The sequence below is a fragment of the Leptidea sinapis genome, chromosome 39 (assembly GCF_905404315.1).
Source record: "Leptidea sinapis chromosome 39, ilLepSina1.1, whole genome shotgun sequence".
Lineage (NCBI taxonomy): Eukaryota > Metazoa > Arthropoda > Insecta > Lepidoptera > Pieridae > Leptidea > Leptidea sinapis.
Window position 1 is genome coordinate 7,875,250 of NC_066303.1, and position 24,385 is coordinate 7,899,634.

Sequence of the window (24,385 nt, forward strand, 5' to 3'; positions counted from 1 at the left end):
ATTTCATTTATATGTATAGATTACCTAACCACTAACAACTACTAGCAGCTCAAACAATTCATAACTTGCAAAAATTTCAGCAATATAATAATGTAAGTACCTAAATATTAGAAACTATGTGTAGTATAAGCTAATTGGAATATTACTGGTGTAAAATTATTGGTTTAAATCTATAATTAATGATATTATACAAGTCTATAAAACTATAGGTACCTAAGCTAGTTGAAACGATTACAATCTTAAGCTTATCTAGTTACTTTAGTGCATAGTATAATCTTTGATTAACGCGAGTGTTACATATTTAAATAAAACATTTTTAAAGGATTAAAACGCGTGTAATTCTTACTGTATTTTGCATTAGATTTTTGCGTAAAAGTTACACATTTATTGTAATTTTAGTTAACCCGACGATTCAAGATCTTTTCAGATTACACGCTTTTTAATCCTTTAAAAGTGTTCTATATAAATAATTGCAAGTGCAAGTTGAAAACACCGCAGTTAATAAATAGATAAGTAGTGTAACTGATCGCTTGGATGCCAATAAAATATATTAACACATCGCTGGACCCTTATTCAAACAGCTAAAAATAACTGCATCGCAACTACGAGACAATCTAATTGGATAAAATGAAATATTGCAAAAGCGATCTCCAGCAAACGCAACTATCCACATACATTGTTACTTTTACCAAAAAAAATATCAAATTTTAGAGGAAAATCAATAGATAATCATAGACAATGAGATGAGAATTGGATTATTGGATCTTTAGCAATGCTACAGTTTGTTGACAGTACGTTATCAATTCGATAAGGCTACGCCTACCACGCCCACAGCACACTTTTTAAACGAATCATAGCATAATTCTACCACTACATTAGGTTTCTCATAAAAGTTAATCGAATTATTGACGACTTACCCGAAAATTAGATTATGTCAGCAACATTTATTTCATTGTAAAATAGTGTAGAGCGCCCGACAGCAAACTCTGCGATACTGATTTATAAAGGCTCAGCGCTTGCGTACAAAGGCTGCGCGGGGAAAGCGATTTGTTTTGATCCTTTAAATTTTATTGGTAATAGAAGATTACTGTGTACTTGCGACATGATGCGGGGTATTCAAATGAACGTTACTGTCAAAACTATATCTTAATGTGTTTTCTTTATACAATATCGGGTCCAAAAAATACTCTATACAGTTTTGGCTGTATGTCTGGGCTAAACGCAAAAACTACTGAATAGATTTAATTCAAATTATGACTGAATGACAAGAGATGGGGACAATAGATATGCTGCTATACAGCGTCGTGTGACGATATTTGTTCAGGATGAACTCTAGTAACTACTGAACCGATTTTAAAGAAGTGACTTCTCCCGTTTTTCTATGGAGTGTGGTTTTTTTAATTTTGCGGTCACTAAACAAAACCAAACTGCGATGCCCTATGAAACATTAAATTAAGTAATCTAATATAGCTACTTCAATAATTTTAAACACCTGCGTTTTTGTTAAATTAAATATCAAAGCTGCTAGCTACATTGTATTTAATATAGCAACATTACAAAGCAAAAATATATGGTTTTATTACTAGCCATAAGTCAACATGGTATTTATCTCTTCAACTGTCAAAGCCAAAATGTTTGTTTACGTTTAGCAAAAAGTCCAAGAATAAGAAAGACTGTCCGACTTAGATTATATTATAAGTATCAATTACTTAGGCTTATATGATGTTTATGTTGATATTTTTATAATATCACTTCTATATACTATGACTACTGGCTTTCTACATTTTGATATTGCGTTGTGAAAAAGCATGGGATAAAATGCCGCTTGCATACATTTACTGAGGGGTGAATTCTGTTTTCTCTATAATGCTTATTGGCGGCAATGATATTATAGTACCTATTAAAAGAGGTAGATATGTCACTAGCGTGCCGAAAATCAATCACCTAAATGGAGTCAATTGGTTCCTTTGGTCGTAGTCGCTCTCTCGATACGAAAACGTTTGTTGTTGACAGAATTGCTTACAATTTTATATACAGCATTAAAAAGCCGTTTTGTATAATGCGAAGATGCACTAATTACGCAAGTAAAAAAAGCAAAATTCATGGAATTACATACCACCATCATGAAATAAAGTATTTTATTTGATTTCAATATTTCTCTAAAATAAATATAGACATCGCGTGCCGGACGGAATAGTGCAAGAGCCCGTGAACCCCAGACATACGTTATTGTATAAAAGCTGAAAGTTTGTCAGCGCATGCTTCCAACACAGGTAAGAACGATGGAACATTATGGAGTTTGGGTTACAGTGGCTTTGGCAGGTGAACGGCGCTAAATACATCAAATAATAAAGTATGATTTTTCGGTATTACCTTCAGAATATTATTAAAAATCACGTTATTCATTGCCAGACCCTTAACATACCAGACACCCTTAATGTTGATGAAATTCTAATTTTACTTACGTCATAGTATAAAAGCTGATTTTTATGTATAATTCTTGGGTAATAAGTTGATGATGTTTCCTTATTAGCCAGACACTTTTGATAGTTTCAACCCCTTGCCAGACAATCATTGTAAATCGTAAGAAGAGATTCGTGATCAGAATGACTTATGAAATAAACTTTTTGACGCAGACTTATTTAACTGATAGTCTATGTAAATTTTGCAAACATTCTAAAAAAGTACATTCGATGCTACAACTACCTTAAATTGTTAATTTTTTTTATTTATTATGTCAATAACAGGTTTAAAAAAAAACAAAATAAAATATTCCTCAATAATTTAATTAAAATTGGTTTATGATTCAAGTAATTATAAAGGATAAAAAATAGACTGATGACTTTACATATTATTTTAAAATTAATTCTCGACAAATTGTAAACACATAATCTACGTATCATACACCAATTATATTGAATTTACTTTATAGTCTGTATATACTCGAAATATTTTATATTGTTAGTTAATAATGAATATTAAATTAATAGAACTTGAAGAGAGTATATTATAATATTATTTTAGCTGATGTTAACAAGTACTGAGTACTAAACAATACATGCGCAGTAGAAATATCAACATCATGCTTCGGATTAATTTGAGGACTATCTGAACCACGACATATTGACCTAGGAGAATATGTTCTAACCAAATTGGCGAATATGAAATAGAAGGAATTCCCAAACACACCATTGTCTGTATGTACTACAACTTCTTAACATCCCCTGCAAAACTGAGTTTTTCACTTACACGATGGAGTGATGAGGCAACCGCCCATGGATAGTCGCTACACTATTCCACCAGTACTCAGTACTTTCCAAGAAAGCTACATAAAAGTTACTGTTTCAGTAGTAATTCTAGAGTAGTTTTGACTGCGACGACTACGGATCAACAACTGACGTCAGGATTTTCATTAGCAAGTCTGTTCCCCGTTTAAAATCTGAACTTTCCCGTAATTATAAAAACATTAAATATATTACTGGCAATTTGAAGACAAATAATAAATGAAGATCCTATTTTTTTTATATGATAAGTATTCTTCCCATTCAGAAAGTATGGTTCAGTTTTAGCAGCACATGGAGTTTTTTTATAACCTGGCACAAACTTACAGCAGCTATTTAAAGTATCATAACAATCAAAACTAAACCCAGAAACTTATTTGATATGAAAATGGTAGAATCAATTATGTGGGTTCTTAATATTTACAGGTTTGAAAACAACGATTTTAATAAGGTTATATTATTAAGCTGGATTAATGATTAATGGACATAATACAGTTTCTTTCAAATCATTGGTGTCGAGTTTTCCAGCCATCAGAAACGATAAATTACAGAATAAGGTACGGAACGGTAAGGAACAGGTATAGATTGATTTACAAATTTATATTGTAATAAAAAATGATATTGCGAAATAATAATACACCCATAAAATTCAGTACCGTCCGCGTCGTACTGGATGATATTGAATAGGCGGTAGTAGCTTGTTTATACAGATTTGTAGTAGGTATTTTTTCTTCAAATTTGGCTACTTTGGGTATTTTTTTCATCGGGAGTGCAGCTTAACTTGTACTTAGTAAAGCATCTGGCAGCCCCCATGAGTTACAACACTGTGAGGGCCTATAGACTTGCATCCTAGGCCAATAAATAAATTAAAAAGTCTTCATAGTCTGGCAGCTGGCTAAGAACTTAAGAAGTACCTATGTATGACAGATGATTATCTTCGTGACATTTGAAATTTGAATTTTGACATTTTCATTTCTTAATTCTTAGTTCAGAGAGCCGAGGTGTGTTTTGTGTATCAAAAGAAAATTTAATTTTGCATAAAATAAATAACAGTTCAAGATGTCGACATTAGCCGCTCCTTTATCCGTTGCGGGAACAAGGCATTCTGGGGCATCAGTAAGATCCCAAAACGGTAAGCAATATCGGTAAAAGTTACAAAGGATAATCTTCCGGTGTGATCATGTGCATCTTTACTTGAGCTTATGGTTTCGAATTTCGTTAATTTTATAAAAGAACAATGAGAAACATTAAGAATTATGCTGGAATGCATTAAACAGGGTAGCAAATAAGCCAATAATGTGCATTAAATGTTATATCTTTTTCATTTTGATAGATTAAAATGTTAAAATATAACCTATAATAAAATTAGTCTGTTGACTTACTGATGACTTACTGATGACATATTATTTCTTAAATTTATTTTAAAGAAACTACTATATCTTTTATGATATATCATAATTAAATTAATAACTATGTACTGACTTTTGGTTTTGTTAATTATAAGAATTATTATAGTTTGGTGAGGAAACAGAATTATGTTCATATTTCTGTTTCTATATACTAATAAACATCTTCCCCAAATCACTATATTCTTCTACTTTATTTATGTTATCACAATACATCTTTAGAGCACTAAATATTTTTGTTTTTATTAAAATACTGAGTCTTAAATAAATACACAATCTTTTATCTACTACAGATAATAAAATTATTTCCAAAATTTAGTTTGATTCAATTGGTACTTATATATTCTTAAAGTGTGTGCATATAACATTTATTTTCTATGAGACAATTATGATTTGATGTTTTTTTATCAGATAGCTTAATTGGATGTTATTCTAGAAAAACATTCCAAACCACAATCATGTCGCAATTGCGTCAAGGACACTAAACTGGTCACATGATTCATATTAACGGACTCACAAAAAATGACAGCCCTACTGTTGCTCTTTAAATGATGTCATGACTTAGTAGCCCAACCCACATGTATGGAATATACTGATATTTATTAAACTTTAAACAAGAATTCCTTAAAATTGCTTGGGCTTCCTTAAAATTTCATTTTTCAGGAACTACATCCAATTATAAGTTAAATAAAATAATCTTCAAATATTAGCAGATTAATATGTCTGTCATGTGGATTCACAAAATTTATTTTTAGAAGATATATAATTAACAGCCATCTTGAAATAATCTAAAATTTTTAGATAAAAACTTGCTATCTTTATTACCTTATAAACACTTAATATACTGAAAACTTACTTATAATAAAACAAATTATTTTGTGCTGACAATAACATGACAAAATCATTCCACCAATCTAAGGGAATTATATTTCAATCTGTTTTTCAATATATATGCTTTGATGCTCAAAGAATTGAATTTACATTACTTCTAAAACTATTTTATTATTACAGTTATGGCCGCATCTGCAATAGCAAATATAGTAAAAAGCTCTCTTGGTCCTGTTGGTTTGGACAAAATGCTTGTTGATGACATCGGTGATGTTACAGTAACAAATGATGGTGCAACTATTTTGAAGTAAGATAATTTGATGGTTTATTGTTTTACTGCAGTTTTTTATTAACAATTTTCTTCAGGCTTCTTGCTTGGCAGTTTTTAAAGCTCCTTCAATAGCTTGCCTATTTTAGTTTTTTATTAGTCTATTTTACAATATCCTTTAAAATGGATATGGGGTTGGATACCAATTGTAATCCTTTTTATTAATATGATATATGTCTATTAATTTTATATGAAAAATATGCTTATTAAATCACATTATTTTGTGGAAAATATGAAGTTTAAATTCTCAAAAACTATGTTTTCTTCTATTATAGAATGCTGGAAGTTGAACATCCAGCAGCTAAAGTATTAGTGGAACTAGCCCAGCTGCAAGATGAGGAGGTTGGAGATGGTACAACCTCTGTCGTCATTATTGCTGCAGAATTACTCAAGGTATGTTTTATGTAAAATGTAGTCTCTCCAGTTTTTTATACTGCCTGGGTTGTAGCCCAGAGTATTCATAAGATTAGATTGAAACTCAAAGTATTTTATGTAATAGATGATGAAGTCAGAACCTCCATATCGTTATTAAAAAGTGTGTCGACATCACAATAGTAAATTGTGGATAGCACTCATAATCGGGTCATCCAAAGAGTATCTCATCAACTTCATATACTCCACGGGCAGCGTAATGATGTTCCAGAGAGCTGCTCGAGCATGAATGCCTCAAGTGTCGTCAGTGTGTCGTATTTATAGGGCTCAGCACACATGTCTTCTATTAATGCTTTTCAACAATAATTTCACATTACAATGTAATCAAATGATGATTTATGAACTAATTGTAGGTAAAATTATTATTCTTAATTATTCTCGTTTTTATAATAGTGTTGTAGTATTTGCGTCGATGTATATAATGTCACTGACTTTGAAATGCCTATTGGCCAGTTCTCTACAGCAGTCCAGAGCAAACTTCGCCCAATTAGGCCCCAGTGTCTGGTATATTCTGTCATCCTCTTGAGTTGTTTGCCTTTTCTTTGGAACCACACCTTCCTTAAAGGCCGGCAACGCTCTTGTGATTCCTCTGGTGTTGCAAGAGATTGTGGGCGGCGGTGATCACTTAACAACAGGTGACCCGTACGCTCGTTTGTCCACCTATTCCATAAAAAAAAAAAAAAAAAAACAGAGAATAACATGCTTATACTATTTATCTAGATACAACACATATGACCTGTCTGTCACATTTTTGCTGGCCATTTTGGAGTACTATGTCAGGGTCTTTTGTGTTTTATTTAGAACATCATTTTTTCCATTGCCCACTGACATACTGCAAGTTTTTCTCTGTGTTCACAGCCATAAGTTATTTATGATGGGGGATGCAAGGTTTTCATTATTCATGTTTCAATATGCTTAGGTTTCTGCTTCTATAGTTCGCTAAGTTGCCTTCTGTCTTTCTCAATTCACTAGCTACTCTTTGTCAATTTCCTGCACACATTTGACTCTGACATCCGTTCTGATATGTTCATCATTCTAGGTTCATCTTTAGCCATCTTGGCTCTCCTGCGCTAGATATTGTATCACAATTTCGTGTTTTTTGAATCTTCCAGTACCACTGAGAATAACTATGAGAACAAAAGAGACCCCAAAGTTATCAAGTCTGTCTGACACATATTTTTATTGAGACAGGCTTTTTCCACTGATCCTAGTTGATCCTAATGTAGGTCTCGCGTTTCCTCCTGACTTTTCCAAAAGTGTTCATGAATGAGCCTGTGAAAAGTTTTGCAGTAATCAATGAATGCAAGATTATCTTATAGTTTTAATTTAATTCGAGACCTAAAGTCATAGCGATAACGCGGTAAATAATCTCATTCTAACATCGTGCGACAAAGCTTGTCGGCTTGCGTCTGGGTTGTGACTAGCTCCACAGGAATCGAACCAGGCGTTACGTGGCTGATCGTCGCAATCACAGAAGCTGCAAGATTCTCTGCTAATTGATGACAATTTGACACCTTGACACCTGTGTATTAAATTATTCATCAACCTAACTTTAATACAATACGTCCCTAGTTTCAATATTCGTTTTTGTTAAATCTGAAATTCTGGTTTCAATTTCTAAATCCTACCTTTTGCAAATATATTAAAATAATAACAAAAATATTTATAGAAGTTTTTTTTTTACAGAATGCTGATGAGCTGGTCAAGAACAAGATTCACCCCACAAGTATTATCTCTGGCTACCGTTTGGCCTGCAAAGAAGCCGTCAAGTATATCCAGGACAACTTAACAGTCACGGTGGAGTCATTGGGTCGAGCATCTATTATCAATGCAGCCAAAACTACAATGTCTTCGAAACTTATTGGCGCGTATCCTTTCTTATATAAAAAATCGTAGGTGGCGCAATAGACTCTCACCACGGAGGTCCCGTTTCAAGTTTCGTCGCCCGCTATGTGTGTTTTCGCTATTTATATATGTACGTTTATGCGATGCTTTATAAGTTCGGCAACGCTCTTTTGATTCCTCTAGTGTTATAAGAGGAGTATGGACTGTGGTGATCACATACTCTAAGGTGACCATAACATGCTCGCTGTGTCCTCCCCTTGTATAAAAATTACTTAACTTTTAAATTACCTTATTTTTTACTGAGTTTATCATATATAAAAATTGATTTGTGTGACAAAATGTATGAATAATATGGGATTCGAACCTGTGCCCCTGGAGATAACGCCTCCGTCCTGATTACAGCAACGGTGCTACCCGTTAATAGTCCAACAGTTTATTGTTCATAAGTCTTGATACATTTGTTGTCAACTCTTCAGTTGTGGCAGTAAATATTTTAATGCTAGACTTGAGATGTTTAGTTAAGAGTTGTTGTATCCAAACGCGCGGACGTTTGAATGACACATTGTCCAGCAATTTTGTCTCAAATATCCTACTAATATTATAAATGTGAAAGTTTGTATGTCTGGATGTATGTTTGTACTTCTTTAACGCAAAAACTACTGAATGGATTTTGATGAAACTTTACAATAATATAGCTTACACACCAGAATAACACATAGGCTACAATTTATCCAAAATAAGATATAACGGTCAAGCACTAAAAATAATTTATAATGGAAAAACAACGTTTGCCGGGTCAGCTAGTAAGTATATATATATGTGTCTACTTTTCAGTTGATGTATGAGAGAGTTAAATAGTTCCTTTAATAATCTCACAACTTGTTTTGTGATTATAGTGTTAGCATAATTATTTATAGAATACGAGGGAGTAATATAATACGAAGTAAAGCTAGGTTGTCAATGTGTAATTAATCATAGAAATGTCGACAAGCTAGAATAGCTAGAGGTCCCGGATTCGAATCAAGGTAGTTACAAACATGCACCAGTGGTAGGCTCCTTTGCACAGGAAGCCGGCTAGATTATGGGTACCACAACGGCGTCTATTTCTACCGTGAAGCAGTAATGTGTAAACATTACTGTGTTTCGGTCTGAAGAGCGCCGTAGCTAGAGAAATTACTGGGCAATTGAGACTTAACATCTTATGTCTCAAGGTGACGAGCGCAATTGTACTTGTAGTGCCTCTCAGAATTTTTGGGTTTTTCAAGAATTCTGAACGGCACTGCGTTGTTATAGGTAGGCCGTATCAATTACCATCAGCTGAACGTCCCGCTCGTCTCGTCCCTTATTATCATTAAAACAAAAACATAATATGATGAGTATGAATGTATGGTTTACGTATTACTTAATGGAGTGTATTAGGTCGCCGCTAGATATAGAATAACTGGGCTAATTTAAACTATGACTAATAAATTACTGCTAAATTAATGCTATATATGAGCGAATATAATGAATGAGACCACAGCGGCTGCCTTACGCGTTATGTAAGTATATCGTACTAATAACTATCGTGCTCTTAATAGTGATTTTCATTATTATAACACTAGAAATAAGGGATTGCTTGTAACTAATTCTAGTAGGCTTCATAAGATACATAATAGCTTTAAGGGTAAATGTATACACTTCTACAATAAAGCCCCAGCCACTGTTCAGGCATTATCTATAAATAAATTTAAATGTTTTATAAAAAAATGGCTCTGTCGTAAATCCTATTACTCCACTGCTGAATATCTAAATGATCGGACAGCCTGGGACTAGATTGTGATTATTTTATAGCGACTGTACAATATTGTATATTTTTATTGAAAAGAGCGCATAAAAAAAGAATGCTGGGAGAGTTTCTTGCGCCGCTTCTTCTGAATCAATTTTGAGAAAATAAATGCCTTTTATGCCTTTTAGCTGACCCCACAGACGTTGTTCTGTTCATAATAAAAAAAACTCTTGCGGATGGAATTTTGGAAAATCCGTAGTATCTTAGCTGACCTCTACTCGGTGATATGATGTGAATATGTTATATAATAACTATAAAAATGGTTTATTATAATATTTCTTAAACCAACTACCAGTGACTCAGATTTCTTTTCTGAGATGATAGTAGATGCAGCAATGGCAGTTAAGGCGATGGATCCAAGAGGCAACACAATATATCCAATAAAGGCTGTTAACATTCTAAAAGCACATGGACGAAGTGCTCGGGAAAGTGTACTTATTAAGGGTTATGCCTTAAACTGTACAGTGGCATCTCAAGCCATGCCGAAGAAGATTTTGAATGCGAAAATTGCTTGTCTGGACTTTTCTCTACAGAAAACTAAGATGAAGATGGGAGTACAGGTATGTTGAGCATTGTTTAATTGTTGATATTTAAATATAAAATCAGGTTATTGTGTTAATTTATTTTATCTACACCCATGCTTTAAATCCTCTATTAAAGATTCTGAAACAGTTAGCTTATTGCCAACATTAAAACACCCAATGTTCTAATAACCATTACATCATCCAAGCGAGTGTTGTAATTTTGTACTGAATTTCATAACAACACTCCTATGTTTTTTTTTTCGATCCCCTCATGCGCAAAGAGTTTCAACAGACAGACACATTCTTATTGCTCGATGCGTGGTATCTGTATGAATTTCAAAAAAAGAACATTTTCGTTTACGCCTGTTCCACACTACCAGAAGTCGCGCGCCTTAAAAAAAAGTAGGTTATTCGAATCCCCGCCATTTTTCTTCGATATTTTTATTGTTTTGTTTACAAAAAATGAGCGATTCATTTTAAACGCTGCAAAAGAACATTATATTCGAGCGAATTTTAATTATTGCACTATACAAAATGTAAATTACTACTAAAATAAATAATTGTTTCATTAATACTTAGTTTATTTGTATATAATCAGTAATGAATGATATTAGGTTACTACTAGGACTGGTGTTTTATCCATCCATATTATTAATCCACATTCATGTTTTAATACCCCTTATTACACAACAGTTGCATAAATAACTATATATTATTACACTTTTTTGACATGCCTACTAATCATTTAAGTCTAGATAGTAATTCTTTTGTCGGGAGTTGTATATGCTTACAACATGATCCCAGAAAAAGTTCAAAACAAATGTGTTATGAAAAAAAGAGTTGTTAAAAATATTTTATGTTCACAATCAAAAATTTTCACAGATCGGGAATGGATCGGTCGCCCTCACGCAGATTGAAAATACATTTTATTGTAACGAATTTTTATTTAAGAAAAACAGCTCCAACGCTTTTAACGCGACTGATGTTACCACTAAGCCAACCGTCAAATAACGTAGGGTCTATGGAACTGCAATGGCGACATAAAATTAACGCACAGGTTACATTACTTAAACTTGACACTACTAATTTCAGGTACTTGTATCGGACCCAGAAAAACTTGAAGCAATTCGCGCCCGCGAATTGGACATTACCAAGGAACGCCTGCAGAAGATTCTAGCAACCGGTGTCAACGTAATCCTGTGTACAGGAGGCATCGACGACCTCTGTCTTAAGTATTTCGTTGAGGCCGGAGCCATGGGAGTGAGAAGGTGCAAAAAGGCTGATTTGAAGAGGATCGCTAAAGCCACAGGCGCTACTTTCCTCACCTCGTTGACTAATATGGAAGGTTTGTAGATGTTAACGCTGCTATCTGGCTATCCCTTCTTACGGCCGTTCCCAATATTCAGTCTATCTCTGGTTGTGGCCTGCTTGAGATAAAAATCGTAACTATCGTTGACTTTTCTGTCCCATTAACTCGACGGTAACTCACCTTATCCGTACACGCTGTCTGTCAATTGGAGGATGTATAGCTTACCAGCGATAGAAGTTCTTTATGGAAATTACTATTCACGCGTCCCAATATAAAGCGATGAGAATGACTTATCGGGTATATTGGGACAGCTACAGATTATTGACAGCTAATTACTCACAGTAGATTGTAATTTATCTCTATCTGTAGATAGTATATTGGGAACGGCCGTTAATCATATAATACTGTCTTCCCCCCTTCACCGCACCCCCTGCATTTCGCGCCATATTACAACGGCCCCGCGAGAACCGCGCACGCACCAATCCTTATCGCACGCACGCGCAACGGTGAATCTGCTCCGCAAATGTGTAATAGTGATTAAAACCGCCTGAACCAACTACAAACAAGAACCAGATTAGGTGTCGCCGTCAGTGCAAGCTTCCTCAAGTCAGTTCCTACTTTCCTCTCATACAGTCCTCTTTTTTAAAGTAGTCCACTGACCTGCGGCTGTATTGCTCGGCTGACATTGGTCTTCACAGTAAACTTTGACATTAGAAAGTTAAGAGTAGCTGGTGTTATAGGTTTCCAATCGATCCTCGCCTACCACGTATCAGTTTTACCAGTGGGAGGCTACCTTGCACAGAATGCCGGCTAGATTATGGGTACAACGGCGCCTATTTCTGCCGTGAAGCAGTAATGTGTAAGCATTACTGTGTTTCGGTCTAAAGGGCGCCGTAGCTAGTGAAATTACTGGGCAAAGGAGACTTAACATCTTATGTCTCAAGGTGACGAGCGCAATTGTAGTGCCGCTCAGAATTTTTGAGCTTTTCCAGAATCCGGAGCGGCACTGCATTGTAATGGGCAGGGCGTATCAATTACCATCAGCTGAACGTCCTGCTTGTCTCGTCCCGTATTTTCATAAAAAAAAAGGAACAAAACAAAAACGTATCAATATTGTTTCTGTTTTCAAAATTATATGTATGTTAGTCTTTCAAGACTGCTCTTCTAGACTTACAAGAGAGTATGGGTGATCACATAACATTGGGTTAGCCGTATATGTGCCTGTTTGTCTTTATCTTCCGTTAAATATGTACACAAAAATTATTTTAATAATAAGGAATTGGTGGCAGGCTTATGCAACATTCGTTGTAATTATATTTTATAGTGTAGTAGTAAATACAGAAAGTACCCATTATTTACTTAAAAAAAGGGGAAAATTTTGAGCATTGTTTAGCAGGGTAATATTTTAACTGTTAATCTTAATCTGTTAATATAATATATAAATCCAGTGTCCTGATGTTTCTTTCCAGTGAACTCCTAATAAAAACTCCTAAACTAATGAACGCATTTTAATGGGGATTACTTCATGGAGTGCAACTTGAGAGATAGTATAGTTTTCAATTCGATTTGGGACTTGGGATTAATAAGTGAATTAATAAAATAATTGGGATTTATTTCCAATATTTGTTTTGTATGGACATATTTTCTATGAGAGAATTGATTGACGCACGGTTTGACAGTTTAGCTGTGACACAGTTTCATTATAACAACAGGGAGCATATTTTACGTTATTTATTTATTTAAAACATCACAAAATCCACAGAACTTAAAATAGGTTATAATAATACTATTTTGTAGGACTTACATCTAATAATAGATTTACAATATTTATAAAAAGACATGATATTTGTGCGTGTGGGGTTTGGTGAGAATGCGTGTGTGTGTGTGTGTGTGTGCATGTGTGTGTGTGTGTTTGTGAATTATGTTATGAAATACTATTGGCAAATTCATAAAAATCAGTATTGTATTTATTATGTACAGAACAACGTCTGTCGGTCGAGCTTGTATGTTTGACATACAAATTGCACTTGTAATGAATAGTTTAATTTCTAACAATATTTTATTTTTAGGTGAAGAAGTGTTTGAAAGCAGCATGATTGGGGAGGCGGCTGAAGTTGTTCAGGAGCAGATATGTGACGATCAACTTATTCTGATTAAAGGGTAAATGCACCAATTAATAAGAACTCCTTTCTACCCATAAATTTACGGCCGTTTTCAATAACGTATCTCTAGTCACGAATAAATTGCTATCACCGTTTACGGCCGCTCCCAATATAATATCTACACATAGAGATAAATCACTACCTTCTACTGTCGGTAAGTAGCTGTCAATAATCTGTAGCTGTCCCAATATACCCGATAAGTCATTCTTATCGCCTTATATTGGGACGCGTGAATTGCAATTTCCATACAAACTTCTATCGCTGGTAAGATATACGTCATCCCATTGTCAGACAGCGTGTACGGATAAGGTATGTTACCGTCGATAAGTTTATTGGGACAGAAAAGTCAACGAAAGTTACCGTTTTTTATCTCAAGTAAGAGATAGACTTAATATTGGGAACAGCCGTTAATAACAAGATCTATCTATCCATAGTTATGTCCAATATAATTTGTTATTAGTTACAGTCCAATGCTATCTGTCGATAGGTTATCGAAATGTAAGTATGTGTAAAAGGATAGATAGGTTATTGAAAACGGCCGTTGTTTACTGGTTGCACGCACTTTTGCAACCGAGGCCTAAGAAACTTACTTTTGCGGTGTTCTTCATCATCTCCACATTACCTAATCAAACTAAAAATCTGTATGAAATGGCTTGTTTTGTTGTAAATTCTGGTAGAATTGCTATACACATCACAGAGTTCGGTTTTAAAGGAATTTTCTGCCATGTAACACTAAAAATAGTTTTTAGTTGTTTTTTTTTTCATAACATACACGAGAACTGAGGATCTGCTCATTTTTTGAAGTCAGTTGAGGAAGCTTAACCAGTTTACTTTACAATATGATGCATTATGTGCTGTTTTAGCTTGTCGCGAACGCTTCGCGGCTAATCTCCTCGCGTCTCCTCTGCTATCCGCTTTGGTGGAAACCGGGCCTACTAGTAGTGTCGTGCTACCAATATCTAGGATACTGAGTGTGCCGGGAGTTTATAAGAACCACTGCTAACCCATCTTTAATATTTTTCTTGCTAGAGTTCCCTATTTTCTTCATACAATGAAAGAAAAAACAAAAATATATAAAAAAAAATATAACATACGCATTATTTTAGGTAATTATATTAATAGTAATCATTAAGACGAAAGTACACCCAGAATTTTGAAATGTAAGTTTTGATGTTTTGATTAGGTTTTTTATCCCTCAGCTGTAGAGCTGAACTGAACTTTGAAGCATGATATAAGTAGTAGTACTTATATCATGCTTCAAAGTTTTGACCCTCATCGAGTCGTTTAGGTATTTACGGAAAATGAGTTGGAGAGTCAGTAACCACCCTCTCCCCCCAACTCCCTGCAAAGGTGGAATGCAGATCTTCATACTGTCTTTTATTCTTCGCTTAGTTTGCAAGCAGTTGCTTTCCTAATTATTTCGCCTGACTTAGCCTTACAACTTACATTTATACGTACAAATAGACTGTGAGAGCTGTGAAAACGTCGAAAAATTGAGGTTGACTGTTGACCTCTATTTTGAGCAATGCATGCATATATTAAGACGTAGCTTGTCACGCACACTAAAGTAATAAACCAGGCCTGTTCTTATCGGTTGTCTAGCAGCAAGAATCTCTATCTAGGCGTATACATTATCATCTAAGTATTTATCCAAATGTTTTGAGTTTTCTCAAAGTAGACTAGTCCAATCTCGTGCCAGAGTTTGGCGAGTCAACATCTCCTGAGGATGCCTCGTGTAGAGGCGAAACACGTGTCGAATTGTTTTTAGACGTACCTATACGACGTATATACTAACCCGCTTATTCATAATGGTCCGCTAACTTAAAACAGCCGGCAAGGAGCGTTTTTTCTCATTCTGACTCAGGTCAATAGAAGAAGACAGAGTGAGAATTAGCAATGCTTTAAGTTAGCAGACTATTATGAATAAGGGGATAAGTTTTTATTGTGAGAGAAAATATATATATTTTGAATTTTTTTTTTTTTTTGAACTTCAATAAAAAAAATTATCTTAGTATTTAAAATTTCAGGCCAACAGCCCGTAGCGCCGCGTCGATAATCCTGCGAGGGCCGACGGACGCGTACTGTGACGAGATGGAGCGTTCAGCGCACGACGCACTGTGTGCCGTACGCCGCGTTCTGGAGTCAGGCAGGCTGGTGCCCGGAGGAGGTGCGGCCGAGGCTGCACTCTCCATATACCTGGAGAACTTCGCCACCACACTCGTGAGTGAAAGAGAATATTTCACACTTCCACATTCCAGCTCCTACCTGGTATCAATAACTCGTTAATAAAAGGCATTTATTTTCTCAAAATCGATTCCTTTAGAATTATTTTTGATGTCATTTCTAATAACTACTAGATACTACTACCGCTTCGGAAACAAATGGCGCTCTGAGAGAGAAGCGGCGCAAGAAACTCTCCCAGCATTCTTTTTTTGCGCTCTTTTCAATAAAAATATACAATATTGTACAGTAATTTCTATCGCTATAAAATAATCACAATCTAAGTCCCAGGCTGTCCGATCATTTAAATAGTTATTTAATAGTTTAATAGTTATTTATCTACACCCATACTTTAAATCCTCTATTAAAGATTCTGAAACAGTTAGCTTATTGCTAACATTAAAACACCCAATGTCCTAATAACCATTACATCATCCAAACGGGTGTTGTAATGTTGTACTGAATTTCATAACAACACTCCTTTGTTTTTTTTTTCGATAACTTCATGCGCAAAGAGTTTCAACAGACAGCCACATTCTTATTGCTCGATGCGTGGTATCTATATGAATTTCAATAAAGGCACATTTTCGTTTACGCGCATATCACACTACCGAAACGTCGCGGGCCGTAAAAAAAAAATAGGTTATTTGAATCCCTGCCATTTTTTTTAGATATTTTTATTGTTTTGTTGACAAAGAATGAGCGATTCACGTTTTGACAGCACACCGCCAGGTATTTTAAACGCTGAAATGTAAATTACTACTAAAATAAATAATTCTTTCATTAATACTTAGTTTATTTGTGTATATAATAATGCAGTAATGGACGATATTAGGTTACTACTAGGACTGTCTGTTTTAATGTTAGCAGTAAGCTAACTGTTTCAAAATCTTTTAGAGGATTCATATTATGGATGTAGATAAAGTCTTGCATGAAACTGTTGATAATTAGGTATTAAAACACTCATGTGATACTATTATCACACACATAAATAACTAGTATGCAACTGTTGTGTAATAAGGGGTATTAAAACACGAATATGGGTGATAAAAGTATCACATGAGTGTTTTAATACCTAATTATCAACAGTTGCATGCAAGACTTTATGCCCTTAATGCATCCAATGACCCGTCTTGTCGCGTAGGTTGGATGTGCCACAAATCGTTCAACAACAGCGTCGGAACTAAATGACTATTGGCGATGCGTTCGTTAACGTATTCAATTATTAACAGCGCCAAACGAAAGTTGAATAGAAAGATGAAGGCGAAAGAAGATGAAAAGGCACTGTGTGGACACACTCGCAGCTGTATCGCTTGTTATGCTGCACTGAATATTCTCCAGAACTGCTCAGTTACTGAATGAACAGTATATTTATTTATTATTTATTAGGAAACAAACAGTATTACAATAACAAATATTAACATAACTTAAAACTCACACTTTCACTAGTGAAAAGTGTCCAAAAATTATACTACACTTTTAGTTAAAAGGTAACTTAACAAATAATCACTAAGCTATATATACAACGTGAACCAGAAAGGGTATAACATCCCTTCAATGGTACGTTATTTGGGTCATATGCAATAGTATGGTGATGTTTAAGTTTTAACAAATAATTAAAAAAAAGAAAAAAACTTACCTACCTTATTTTCAATTTCTTTTCTTAGACAATCCTAACTTTGTTTATAAACCGAATGAGGTCACTTACCTATGGAGTTAAACATAAACAATAATCTATGATTAAGGAGTATGCACACTACATGAAATGTGGCTTGTGTCTATGTATTTATTCATTCATTTTTTACTTCCTGTTATTTCGAAACAAATAAACAATATAAGAAGTTACATAACATAACACAGTTTCACATCTGTATTCCTGAAGGGTTAGAGGTGTATTTTTTCCATCCACGTTTCACTATGTTTAATTCCCACGTAATAGGGGGCGAGCATCTACATTTCTGAACTATGGGCTGCTAGTGAGAAATTTCCTACGAAAAACTCAATAACTGCCCCATTCCATACCCAGGCCGGGTAGAAAACCCGGTCCGGGAATGGAGTACCTATTATTAATACGAGGATGGTCAAAGATATCCATATTTGACAAAACAAATCCGTGAAGAACAATTTCTTAATAGGAGTCTATTAGAATTATCTTATTTATTTTTGAATTAAAATGTCAAGTCTCATTTGCCCAGTAATAACAACAGCTACAGTGCCATTCAGACCAAACCATAATAATGCTTACACATTTTTGCTTCACGGCAGAAAAAGGTGCCGTTGTGGTACCTACCCATAATAAATTTGGAATTATTTTCAATGTAACTTGAAGAAAACTTCAAATAATTCTACATTGAAGTGCTTACGTAATAACTTATCAAAAATGTGAACTCATTTAATTTCCAACATAATAAACAAATATTGAATTAAAAATGGTGCAGTGTGTAGGGTGCCTTTAGAATAGACATTTACACACACACAGAGCAGTAAATATTGTGTTTCAAAGCACAATTCAAAGAGTATTAACGCAGACAGACCGATCTTTTCAACCTAACATATTTAAATAAACACAAAATGTAAAAACACAGTTACAATAACACTAGTTTTTATCTTTTAAACGTGTTTTATTTAAATGTGTAACACTCGTGGATATCAGAGTAAATACTAACATAACATAGTTTCATAATTAGATTAGAATTAACTATCTTTATTGGGTAATACATAACTACAGTACATACAAATTTAGAAGTATTTTCAATGTCACCTAAAGCAAATGCAAATACAAAATAACATTGTCTTCATGGCAAAATGAGAACACAAATTGCTTCACAGCTGCAATAAATAGTAGGCATTTTACTATTATCTGATATTATGTCACATCTACGTTTTTCCTCTGTTTTAGGTCAAAGAGAGTTCAAAAAAACAGCTGATTAGGGTTGAGGGAATCATAGTTTTTGCGAAAACTTAGAACTTTAAATATTGTATTAAAATATAATGCTAATTCATTTCTGACTTCACATAGTCATTACAGATCACCTAAGGAATGTCTGGTTCAAAGCATAGTATACCCATTTAGTTTCACGTTGTATAATAACAGTCCACAAGGGAGGATCTCCAACTTTCAGATTGCCTTAACTATTATTTTTTGTAAAGTACCTGAGTAAGTAGGAACAAAAAATATATTTTACAATGAAAATATATTTTATGACAAATATTGAATAGTCGCGGTATATTCGCAGATTGCAGCTAGTTTATATTTTTTGTTAGTGATCACTGATCGCCATGTTGCAACGCCATTGCAATGTATTGCTTAACGTATTGACGCGAAAACAGCGCTTTAGAAAGTAGTGTAACAGTAAAATATTTGTTAGTTGAGTTTATATATGCATATAAATGCTCGCGTAATGCCTTTATTTTATTTGTGGTATGTGTGGATTGATACATCCACTGTATTGTACTTTAAGTATGTACTCAATAACTATAACTACGTTTTTAATTATTAATTTACATTTTTTTGACTTACTCGTGTAAGGCATTTAGTAATCGACGTTTGTGTATTTTGTTGCATCACTTTGCATTAAATTGTAATTACGAGTAAGTCAAAAAAGAAAAAAAAAAAGTAAATTAATACTTGTAAACACAAGAGTTATTGAGTATAGTAGATGCATCAATCCACGCATACCGTAAATAAATAGAGGCATTATGTGAGCATTTCATAAAATAAAATATATAATAACTTTAACTTTAAAGAAAATAATAATAGATTGCTTTGTGTTACAATTATTATGCTAATTTTTATGATGGGAAGCTTAAATTATCACAAGTATTACTGCCATCACAGCCACTGGGTGCATACTGGACATGAATGAAGAATCTCTAGCAAAGCATTAATTCTTGCAATATATTCAAATGAGACAATATAATCGGGGGCGAATATGAATGAATCATTCTCATAATAATGACCGTCGTCTACAGATGGCGCTATTTAAGAATTTTAGACTGTGGCATAGTTTCTCAATAGATACTCTAGATGGCGCTGTTTATTTTGTACTAGCTTTTACAACGCGCTATCAAAGCTTTATCCGAATTGTGGACTACTCTGGTAGTACTCTGTTACAGCATACTTACCTGGCGTAGGGGACACCGTGATCATGAAGGCGGTTCCCCCAGAGCGAGGCCCTTCCATTGCACTGCGGTTGGGTTGACCTCTGCGATTATCCCTAATGCGGATAACTCGGACGTGTTATTTTTGGTAGTGGGGACTGCGTACGCGCTGTCCCCCCATTAAATGTAAAAATATTGTGTACTAATGAGTATTTTAATTTAGCTGATACCGACTGAAAGTCGAGAGTTTTGAGGTAACAAACATAAAAAGAAAACTACCGACGAATTGAGAACCTCCTCCTTTTTTGAAGTCGGTCAATAAAAACTTTTTTTTGTTTGTTTATATAAATATGAGTTTTACGTGTCCAGAGCTCCCGCGAACAGCTGGCCATCGCAGCATTCGCCCAGTCCCTGCTGGTGATCCCCAAGACGCTGGCGGTGAACGCTGCAAGGGACGCCACAGACCTCGTCGCTAAACTGCGCGCCTATCACAACTCTTCGCAGACTAAGGTGTGCATCAACAACGTTGCGACAAACATTCTTATACTAATAAAATAGTAATTTAACGCTATTTTGATGATTTTCCAGCTTAGGAAATTAAATTTATAATTTCTCTACGTTATACTATTGACACGAGAGTGGGTCAGGGATTGGAAATAATACTCTGCTTATAGGAACGAGTCTTTATTTGCGTCCACTTTTCTGAACTTGCACTTCGCCGGTCTGCCGCTGTTCCTTTTGTCGGCGGCGGTACCATTAGCTTCACTGAACACTAGTTCTCTTCTATCTTCCTCTTCTTCTTTTCCTTGATCACTTTTCACTTCTTTTTTTCTTCCTTCTTTTTCCATTACACTTTTGAGTTTGAACTGCCGTAGGCCACGCTTAGTACGACATACCCCCGGATCTGTTCTATTTTCAAAATAATTCTCCCATTCCATCTTTAAATTAAAATTGTACAGAAATTTCGTTTACCTATTTTTATCCTGTTATGTCACATTTTCCATCCTTTTTTCTCTATTTGATCCTGAACTTACTAGAAATTTGCACTTACTTTACAAAACCCAAAAAAATCCATATACACTGGTAGGTGTATCGAACCTGTCAGTACAGCATCTGAAGTAAACACTTTTGTGTACACACACACAGTATTGCTGACGGAGCCGTCGAAATTATCAATGCCTTGAATTTTGACAACTCTCGTCATGTACGGCGAAGCGTTGCTACGCGACACTATATACTATAATAAACAGTCCAACATGATACCAGTCTGTCCCACACACATCAATATTCCACCTGGCTGCATTATTTTGTGAATGTTTGACAAAATAATTAGGCATGATTGGCAATTTAACATACCGATGTTGTCATTAAGGATTTATTAACTTTAATTAATTTAACCACTGGTGTATTGATATACCCCGAAATTTTCAACTTAGGAATCGATAGCATGCTGTCTTATTCTTAGTTCATGATGCTTTGGATCTCATAGCACTCCTTTATACAACTCCCAAAAACATTATTAGCGTGAAAGAATTTTGTCTGGCGTGGCCTGTGCGTGTCACATGACAGCCTCGCATGAGTTACTTCACTCAAACAAACCCTTCACATATTTGTTCGATTGAGTTAGTTGACTCATTTGATCTGGGTACAATTAACCGCTATTTGAACACGAGCCATCATTGAGGATGGCTTAACATGCGGGAACTATTATTCTGGCGGTAGTCGCATAATACTGTGGAGCAGGCAATTATACCAATTGATCGTGATAACTTAGATAATTTATATTTCTAGATAGAGCCTCTTGCTGCTAGACAACCGATGAAAACAGTCCAGGTTTATTACTTCTTCCATTTGAGGGCATACAACGAAGAGCGGGTCGAATCATCGACGATTAAGTCATCTCCGATCGGCTTGATTCTTTGGCGTTGCGTAGAGTTGTGTTCTACCGCATTTATCACGGGGAGTGCTCAGAGGGTTCAGGTTGATTCCAGCGGCTGAATTCCACCACCGGACATTACGTTCAAAGTGCCACCCGCATCACGTTGACGTCTGGCATTCCACAACCGCGCGTATTGCAAGAAATTTCTTGCCTCGCACATCCACTTTGTGGAATCAATTACCGGCTGCGGTTTTCTCGAACCGATACGACTTAGGGACCTTCAAGAAAAGAGCATACTCCCACCTGAAAGGCCGGCAACGCATCTCTTGACACCTGTTGTTGCGGATGTGCATGGGCGGTTGCCTCACCTCTCCTCATCCCGTGAGCCTCTTGCCCGTTATTCCCACGTATATAAAAAAAACTTTAGTGAGCATGATTGTGTTGGTGTGTGTGCACTGCTCACAGTAGACGTAAATTGTCAATCTTAAGTTTTTTTCGAAATTTCCAAAGCTGTCACAGTCTATCTAGACGTATAAACGATCTGAGCGTGATAAGATTATATTTAAAAGAATAGTAATACCAACTTATCTGTGAAGATGTGGCAATAATAGGAACTACGGTCGCCATGTTGAAATGTCATTCGACCGTCAGTGTCTACTACTTTCGAGTGTTCCGAGTGTTTTATTGCGATACTTCTGAATTTTAAGCGTCAAATATGCCCCGACTTTTGTGCACCTTGGAATTAATTAGCAACACTTGTAACGACGATGGCGCCACCCATCAGTTCACAGATAACTTGGTGACACTGTAAGCTATTGTTCATTCCATGAAACATTTTTTTAATTAACAGGTAGAACACGCCAACCTAAAATGGGTCGGCCTAGATCTGAACGAGGGAGTTTTACGTGATAACCTAGCGGCCGGCGTGCTAGAACCTGCCATCTCTAAGATAAAGTCGCTCAAGTTCGCGACCGAGGCAGCCATTACCATCCTGCGCATCGACGACATGATCAAACTGGACCCGGAGGAGCGGGGCAAAACTTATCAGGATGCGTGCAATGCCGGGGAGTTAGACTAGTTTATATTATCTTTATGTCATGAGGCAAGGCTTTTTTGTACTTCTATACAGAGAACGGCGAAAATCTTGATAAAATATGTCATTTGACTCCTCCTACTTACCGATAATAAAAGACGCAATAGAGATTATTTTATATTGATTTCATGTAATATTCTTTTTTAATATGCTTTTACATAAATTTGCACATTCAAAATATTTTGCAGTTTACAGTCGGCAATTAAATATGAAAAAAAAATACTGTATGCAATGTTAGAAGTTCCTGCCTTAAACCTATATTTAGCTAAGTGGATATATCTTATATATCTATCGCAGGTGTTCTATCAAGATTTTTGTAAGTCTGTATACTGTGTTTTCACGATTGGACCCAGACATTTAAAATCAGCTTACTTTCTAATCACATCTGAAACTATGTATAGATGCGGCAAACCATACAGTTTAAAAATCTTTGATAATGATTCACAAATGTTTATTTATTTTTATACAAGAGTGTGGTTTTGGTTCTTTGAATTTATAATTATTGTCAAAATACCGACGTAACTGGGTGCAATTTCTAACAATCGTCAAAATGCTTGAGTTGAATAGATATTATGTGGAACATCACACTGAACTGTCAAAAGTTACGTTTAAATATGGCGGCAGCAGTTCTTATTCCGTTTAATATCTAACTGGTGGAAACATAAGTCAAGTAAGGCAAATAATGCAATTTTAAAATGTTATAACTTCCTAACAAATTATATTTTATTATGTATGGAATAAGAAATATCATTACAGAAACAGGTTTGCTACCGAACCAAATCCAGTGCCTCCGATGTGATCTTAGATCTAGCAGTAAAAAATACTCTGCTACTGTTGTCAGTAGCACAAAGTGCTTCAACATAGTATTACCAGACTGATGAAATGTTATGTTACTTATGGTATTTTTATCTGAAAGAAAACTTAATTTAGTTTACTTTTTCATGCTGGGAGTCTGTTTTCTTTACATTATACAATAATGTGTATAAGATGTGTTGTATGGTTTTAATTATTGCTTTTAACACTTAAATGCTAGTTTATGTTCGCTAGGGCTAAATGCCGTCACAATAAATTAATTAATATTAATTAAACCTGTGTTTTATTAACAATATCCCTTTTACGTGTCTGACTGAAGGAATGTGCTATTATTTA

General features: G+C 35.0%; 2 protein-coding genes and 1 non-coding gene across 6 annotated transcripts in view; 2 read left to right on the top strand and 1 right to left on the bottom strand.

Annotated features, from left to right (window-relative positions):
* Positions 1-1,010, bottom strand: part of LOC126976062 (tolloid-like protein 1) — a 122,987-nt gene extending 121,977 nt beyond the window's left edge. For all 4 annotated transcript variants that reach the window (XM_050824206.1, XM_050824205.1, XM_050824207.1 and 1 more), the window contains exon 1: positions 918-1,010. The gene's annotated coding sequence lies outside the window, so the exon portion shown is untranslated. The remainder of the gene's footprint in view (positions 1-917) is intronic.
* Positions 1,011-4,244: 3,234 nt separating this feature from the next.
* Positions 4,245-24,324, top strand: LOC126976065 (T-complex protein 1 subunit alpha). Its single transcript, XM_050824229.1, has 10 exons — positions 4,245-4,413; positions 5,699-5,822; positions 6,119-6,236; positions 7,962-8,143; positions 10,244-10,508; positions 11,565-11,817; positions 13,851-13,941; positions 15,971-16,163; positions 20,634-20,774; positions 22,994-24,324. The coding sequence occupies exons 1-10, from the start codon at positions 4,341-4,343 to the stop codon at positions 23,219-23,221; spliced, it is 1,668 nt and encodes a 555-aa protein (XP_050680186.1). The 5' UTR covers positions 4,245-4,340; the 3' UTR covers positions 23,222-24,324.
* Positions 20,281-20,442, top strand: LOC126976231 (U1 spliceosomal RNA). Its single transcript, XR_007731871.1, has one exon. It is a non-coding gene; the product is annotated as a U1 spliceosomal RNA (small nuclear RNA).
* Positions 24,325-24,385: the final 61 nt, after the last annotated feature.